Consider the following 7658-nt stretch of genomic DNA (forward strand, 5'->3'; position numbering starts at 1 on the left):
ATCAAAGGGACTCTGCCGGGGACTGAATTGCGGGAGATCTCGCGGGCTACCGGGGGCTGGTGGCAATTTTGGGTTATTTTGAATTCGGGTCTGGATTCACTGTTATCTTCCGTGCATGTTGAGCCTTGAGGTTGGAATTGGTGGATTTCGGGAGATTCACATGCGCGAAGTTTATTCCACCATTCGGACTCGAAATCCGTTTAGTATGGTTTCTATTATTTCATCGGGTCCGTTTTTGGAATCTAAGAATATGCCTTTTTTGGCTCCGATTTGCGTCTCATCTGTCAGAACTTTGCAAACGGATTGGCCGGTTTAGGCTTTTGTTTGTATTTTGAAGGTCTCACAGTTAAATTTGTGGGCCCGTGGCCCAGACTTGGTACCCAAGCCCTGAGTGGATAGTTGACTCTATGTCCCTCAGGTCTCTTTGGGTAGTTGTATTATATGTAATTTGTTTCTTTGTTTCTAATGAATAAAAGGTACGAATCTTGCTTCAGCAAAAAAAAGAATTTAAGTTAGTCGTCCCCATAATATCATTGCTCACCCTAGCTTACATACTTAATATTAAACAATGAACCAACTTAACATAAGCTGATGCACCCTGCATCTTTGCTTTATTAAAAGCTTAAGTTAGAGGCTTATTTAGCCTAATAACACCCGTCTTTTTTAATTAAGTAGATTATGGAGAGTCCTTTACCAGATCTCAAGGTATGTGGTTATAGATGATAATGAGTCATTGAGAAAGGTAACTTTTAAGTGTAAAAGCATAGGTTGAGGCTTCTCGAGTCTAATAATACCCCTCATTTTTTCGTTTTTTACATAAGTAGATTGGAGAGGTCTTCACCATGAGATGTCATGGTATTGAAAGTTGAGAGTGAATTTTTCAAAAACTAATATTAGGTTTAAGTTATTGTGAAACAATATATAAATTATTGTAGATATTCACCCGAAGTAATTTATTATAGCCTACATTGTCATTTTTGAATTTTTATTATTTAATTTATTTTTTGAATTTTAATTTTGTTTATTATTTTATTATTCAAATATTTGAAAATAATTTAAAAAAATAATAAGTAAATGGAAATATTAGTTATATGATTTAATAAAAGATGTAATTTATAAAATATGATATCAGAGAAATCTAATTAAAAAGCAGACTTATATTCTATTATATTTTATTTAATTATGAAACTTTACATACAAAAAAATGAGTATTTATTACAGAGTTTTTTTTGACATTGTATTCTAAATGGTTCTTATGTTATGCTCTTAAATCTAACTCTTAGATGCTCTACTCTACCACGAGACAATACAATGCTAGAAAGATGGAACCCCCTCTTTCTAGTGACCTGGTGTTTAACATAGCTTGATAATGATTTCAGATTAGGGTTTTCACATGTCTCAACACTTCGTTAGTGTTAAATACATATAAATATTGAAACCCATAAAAGAAAAAAAAGTAAGTGAATATAAAAATCATATAATTTAATACAAGATATAACTCAGGGGATATCATATAAAAGAAAACCTAATTAGAAGGTGAGGCTTATACTCTACTCTTTTTTATTTAATTATGGAAATACAAATACAAAGAAAGGGGTATTGACTATCGAGTTGCCTATGACATTGTTGTCTATATGGTTGTTGCAAATTATCTTTCTCCTTTGTTTTGATCTCAAATCCCACTCCTAGATGTTGTGCTCAACTATGTTTTAATACAATCCTAAAAAGATGGAACCCCTTCTCTTCCTAGTGACGTAGTATTTAACATAGCTTGGAAACTATTTAAGGTTTAGGGTTTTCGCATTTTTCAAGCCACTATTAGTGTTACGGTTTTGGACCTTTTAGGATCTTTTTGAATGTCCACACGTGACTAACTCCACATATCTAAGTAATGGCGTTGATGCAGCGTCCACTTGGTACCACCGTATGAACAAGTTAGCTGAACTTGTGGGAGGCATAGCTTCTGCATATGAAATTTGATTGAGGTGATTTTCACATTGTTTGAAAGCTGGAATTGGTGTGTAAAGCGACATCAAGAGGCAGAGAGCTATGCTCACAAAGCTTTCACTCATTTCATATCCCAAAATAACTTTAGAGGGCTTTAAATTCTAAATCTCAAAATTAAGACATATCATAAAATATGTCACAAAAGATAATTCCTCCAATTTTTCTACCCAAAAAATATCAAAATAAATAACAAATTATCCAATAATTCATTTTAAATCAGTTAAAAAAAATGTTTCATTTCAATTTTTATTTGTAGAATTTATTTTAAATTCAGGTGAAAGAAGAATTGGAATGTTTTGTGTAGCATTGTCTTGTTATTCTTAATATGAAAAAGAAAAGTATTTATGTATTCTTAAAATGGAATGTGTGTCACTTTTGTGGTGAGGAGAGGAATGTGTATAAAAAGAAATTACATACATAAAGCAAAATGAAAAATAAAGTGTTACTTTCCCTTTAAGTTAAGCTATGTGATCAATCAAACAAGGAAAATATTTTAGCTTCTTTTGCGTATGATAAAAGGTCCTATGAAGACCTATTTGTCCTTTCCACTCTATAAGTAACTGGGCCTTGCGGAGATGTCTTTTGTGACAGGTACTGGGGCTACGTCCCGAAAGAACTGGTGACGCTTCCAGCAGCCAAAAAATGACGGGTACTGGGGCTACGTCTCGAAAGAACTGGTGAAGCTTCCAGCTGCCAAACAATGACGAGTACTGGGGCTACGTCCCAAAAGAACTGGTGACGCTTCCAACAACGAAAAGAATCAACCAAGGTATTGAATGAGGCTTTAGTGCTTCCCACACCTCCACCTATAGGGAAAGATGCCCTAAAATTTGGCCAATAGGATACCTTCGTCTCACGGAGGCAGTCGAGTCTTTAGCTTCTTGGTAATCGGTTATCAGTACCGAGCACTATATAGGTTGGGTAGCCCCATATAGGATCGCATGCACTGAGCAAAAGCTGAACCCCCTTTGAATCGGGTCCCTGTGCTGCCTGGGTTGTCTTTTCCGTGGATTGATTGAAGGATTTGAAGCACCCTAAAAGACAACTTCTATGTTTCAAAATGTAACATGACCATGGCGGCTTATTGGATGCCTACCCCCAACAATCCTAACCTAAACTATAAATTATTTTGTGTCCCATGCGGGGAAATTTAGTTTGTTCAAGTTATGATTGCTTTTACGTGTCTTCCTTCACTTATGGTGTGAAAAATTAAGCTTAAATAAACTAAGTACAAAAGGTTTTTACACTTGATTCCCTTTGTTCAAAGTTTAGAGTAGCTTAGTGTGTGTAGTGAAATGTGTGTGTAAGTGAAAGAGTGAACATACAAAGTTTGTAGTCATGTGGATATTCGATGATCCTTTTCAAATTCGTCTACTTACACTAAATTATGTTTGTTCCTTACCTGCAAATAAAATAATGTGTGGTTGATGGGCCACTTACTTCCTTCCTATTACACTATGTGAGTCTAAAAAGGGAGATGAAAAACTGAGTGCTTTGAGAAATATTTCAGATGCAAGCCCAGGATAGTCTAAAAGACGCAAGGGAAGCAGGGGCTACTCCCTTTATTTAATAACACTAGTTCCTAGTCCCAATGCTAATGAAGTAAAGATGCTTTGGTTAGTAAAAAATATGAGTGAATTATGGGTCACTTACTCCTTTGCTAATTAAGCTATGTGACTTGGTAAAATAGCAAAACAAATTGAAAAAATGTGTGGATTATGGCCACTTACTTTTCCTCTTAATTAAGCTATGTGTGAAATGTAAAAATTTTAAAGTAAAGGCTAAGTAATTGCCCTACTAATATTGATTATTAAAACAATCTGAACTATATGGAAAAAAATTGCAGAGGTGAAGGCAATTCACTAAAGGTTGCCAGTCACCCACGAATGAAAAATTACAATGATTGTTTTTGTTCTCTGTAAACCGTGGGGTTAGGCTCTGCACAAGCGAGCGAACCGTGTGTCAATCTGCAAGAAAATGATAAGTGTTAAGCCAAATTATAGATATTAGGAGTGAGAATGATTATAAGCAATACGCATTATCAATGTTCTAAATTTAAACTTATATGATTAAAAAACAACGTATTTTATAAATGATACTATACTATAAATAATTTGAATAAAATTTACAATCTCACATAAATTTCGCGCATCTAGAAATTTACATTCATAAACTATAGCTATTAAATTCAAATTCAGATTTGATTACTAAAAAATTAGACTATCTAAAACCCAATAACAAAAACAATTGAAAGTGTACATCTTATATATATTCAAATATATAAAAAATAAATAAAATTAACATCGTTTTAAATTAATGAACTATATTCACACAGTTTGAAAAACACAATTTGTCTTACTCCAAAGAAGACACGGTAGAGATGCCTAATTATAATGTTCATATCATTGCCGGAAAACAAGGCATTTTTTTATGAAGTTAAAATATAACATTCCCTCGAATTTTCATAGAAAATTGAGAATATTTCGATGATACATAATTTGAGAACTATTATTAAAGTGGAAATTTGGTAAACATAAACAAATTGCTATTTATTTGTTGACAAACAAATAAAACAAAATATTTAAAATAAAATAAAAAATTGCAATTACTTCCTTTAAGGACAACTTGATCTACTTCGGATTCCATTTGAAGCTATAACTACAGCTAAAAAGATTGGCAATAGCTTACCAACCAAATTCAATTTGGTAAATATAAACAAATTGCTATTTATTTGTTGATAAACAAATAAAACAAAATATTTACAATAAAATAAAAAATAGCAATTACTGAACATCTAAGGACAACTGGATCTACTTCGGATTCCATTTGAAGCTATAACTACAGCTAAAAAGATTGGCAATAGCTTACCAACCAAATTCAATTTGGCTTAACAAAAGGGAAGGCAAGCATGTATTAGTTTAGTATTTCAAGTGGCTGTGGGTTTAATAGGCGGAGGTATTGAAACTTGAATTTTATGAAGCATATTAAATTTAAAGTTTAGGTAGCCTTAGATAATTGTAGGAAGGCTTGATATTGAAATTAACAGGTTTTTAATTAAGGTTAAAATTTCTCTGTATTTATCTCTAGAATAGAAATTTATTTAACCATAACCAAAACAGTGTCAATTTTTTTTGTAATAGTCTATCAGAAATAAATCTCTCTGATTGAATTCCATAACATTATCATGATTTTGCATTATTTCTCAATCCTTGTAATTCCTATTATCTAACTTGATAATAGCTATCATGAAAATGCAGGAAATGCAATTTTTTTTTTACAATGTTTTCCATATAAAACTTATAGTTTTTTTTTTTTTTTTTTTTTTTTTTTTTTTTTTTTTTAATATAATTTATTTTTTTCTTACAATCTTTTTATATAATGAATTATATAAATATCATTAAACTCATCATAGAATTTAGGTAAATAATTAAAAAATTAAAAAAAGAAACAACTCGTAAAATTTAATAATTTTAATAATTACCTTTTTAATTTTGGACAATCTTTTACAGTATTTAACGAAGGAGGAATTGCACACTATGAATCCTTAGTATCCTATCCATGTTGGAGAGGGAAAAAAAAATTGTTCAAATTTCTAGCATTGTTCTATTGATTGCTCCTACTGATGGGGATGAACAAAAATGAGTCTAATCCTATATCCAATATAATTCTATGTATAGTATTCAAAACTGTCAATGTAAAAAGTGTATGTATGAATTTGCGGTAATACATTGAAAAACTGAAGGCACTGTTCTTTGTCTTGTAAACTTCACTTGATTTGTCTGTAGATCTTCCAGTGTACCATCCACCATAGTTGTAGACTTTTAGTGCCAATAGTAACCCAAAAATGTCTATGCACCATCCACACTAGGGAAATAAGGTGGTTCAAAATATATCTGACGCAGGGCATCACAAGCACCTAGATATGATGGACCCTTCATTTCAGTGCTACCCATGGTTGTTACTACCAGCTGCTAATATGAGAAGAAAAACCTTTTCTCCGTGGCTTCTATTGCCTGGAAGGCCAACAGAACATGTTTTGTTGCAACATGGTAAGCACCTGAAGTGTTATGTGAGCGCAGTCCATGTGAATGAAACAAATGCATAAGTGCCTCCTGGAGCCTTGGTCCACCCTTTAGATCAGCCTCAACACCGATTACTTTGGGCACCAGATGCCTTAGTTCCTTGCATGCATTTGTAAGGTCTCTAAGGGGGGCAGACCGAAGGCAATATGTGCCTGCAAGCGTACTAGTGCTGCTAATTGCCAACTGGTGCTTAAGGCAAAGGAAATCATCTGGGTCCATCACTAGAAGCAAATTCACAATTTCTGTGAGCGTGTTCCACATCCTTTCAACCATCCAACAGTCTGTGGATGCTCCTACGAAATCCCCAGAGTCTATTCTTTCATATACTCTCTGCAACAATTCTTGGCCTACAAATACCCAGGCCTCAAAGATCTGGAGGACATTGCAAAGTTTGGCATCTTCTGGATTATGGAACTGTTTATGTTGTTTTAAAGAGTGCAAATATCTTGGCTTGCAGATTCTATCATATTCAAGAAGAGGCTTACTTGACATATTTGGTTCCCCCAGACCTAAAGTGAAGGGAGTCCTCTGCATATGGCCTTCAATGGCAAGCCATATTCTAGAAACCATAGCTTCAACGCTTTTCCATGTACCCAAACGAGGAAATAAGCTCTCTTCACTTGTTCTGCTGACCACAGGTAAAGCACCAGGTCTCTGCCATACCTCATGGAAAACTTTCCTAGCAAGAATACCACTACTTACTGACAACTGAAGAGTGGGAACCTGCTTGTCATTTTCAAAAATCATTGAAATCAACTCAATCTGTGAACTAATTAAGGATTCAAGCCTTCTCTTCCATTCCTCTTTGTCAATGTAAGTCCTTGTGTCATAGAGGACAGACGGAACAAACCGAAAAGTAATCTCCAATGACTGTAAGGCAACCTTTACCAACCCCTCTCTAGACCAACCAGGCCATTCCTTGAATTTCCACATGGCACTGAGCTCGGGGAGATGCACATATCGCTCGTAACCCGCACACTCCATGGGGGAGGGCTCTATGGACTCTTCAACAAAGGAAAAATAGGATGCCATTTATTTACAGGACATATTTTTTCCCTACAAACATAACCAGGAGAGTAAAGACACTAATGCTCTCCATATACCATAATATAAAAAGAACAACATAATAATAGAATAAACACTAAAATCCATTTTAAACACTAAAATTTTGAAAACTAGAATAGAATAAAATGTTCTTAAATCCTTGATATATTTAAAAGTTATATATAAAATGTTACTGGACAGAAAAAATATATATTTGTTGCAACTCAACTTTTTCTGTAGATGATAAAAACTTAACACGTAAATTCTCTTGCGGTTGCCGAGCCTCGCTTATAAGCCTTATGACTTCTCCCTCGCCCAATTTAGTGACACTCTTAAAATTTTCGCATCCTTGGGCTCTCCAAGTAGAATTCTATCGGGGATGTCCAGTTAAGAGAACTATGGCCAACCATTTAATTAGGAACAACCTCACCTAGCATGGCGGTGTTAATGCCATTATGATTACACAGAGATCCGGAAATAATCCCAACACGAGAAAAGAATCAATAGAAGGGTATAATCAGTTCA

At 34.0% G+C, this 7658-nt stretch overlaps 1 protein-coding gene across 1 annotated transcript; it reads right to left on the reverse strand.

Moving 5' to 3' along the window:
• Positions 1–5978: 5978 nt before the first annotated feature.
• LOC149186362 (nematode resistance protein-like HSPRO2) lies at positions 5979–7073 on the reverse strand. The gene is made up of 2 exons (XM_089409315.1): positions 6575–7073; positions 5979–6490 (listed from the first exon to the last, which is right to left on the reverse strand). The coding sequence occupies exons 1-2, from the start codon at positions 7071–7073 to the stop codon at positions 5979–5981; spliced, it is 1011 nt and encodes a 336-aa protein (XP_089265441.1).
• Positions 7074–7658: the final 585 nt, after the last annotated feature.

This window comes from Pinus tabuliformis, chromosome 3_1, assembly GCF_031772625.1.
Source record: "Pinus tabuliformis cultivar Carrire ecotype Pingquan chromosome 3_1, CPIR1, whole genome shotgun sequence".
Taxonomy (NCBI): domain Eukaryota; kingdom Viridiplantae; phylum Streptophyta; class Pinopsida; order Pinales; family Pinaceae; genus Pinus; species Pinus tabuliformis.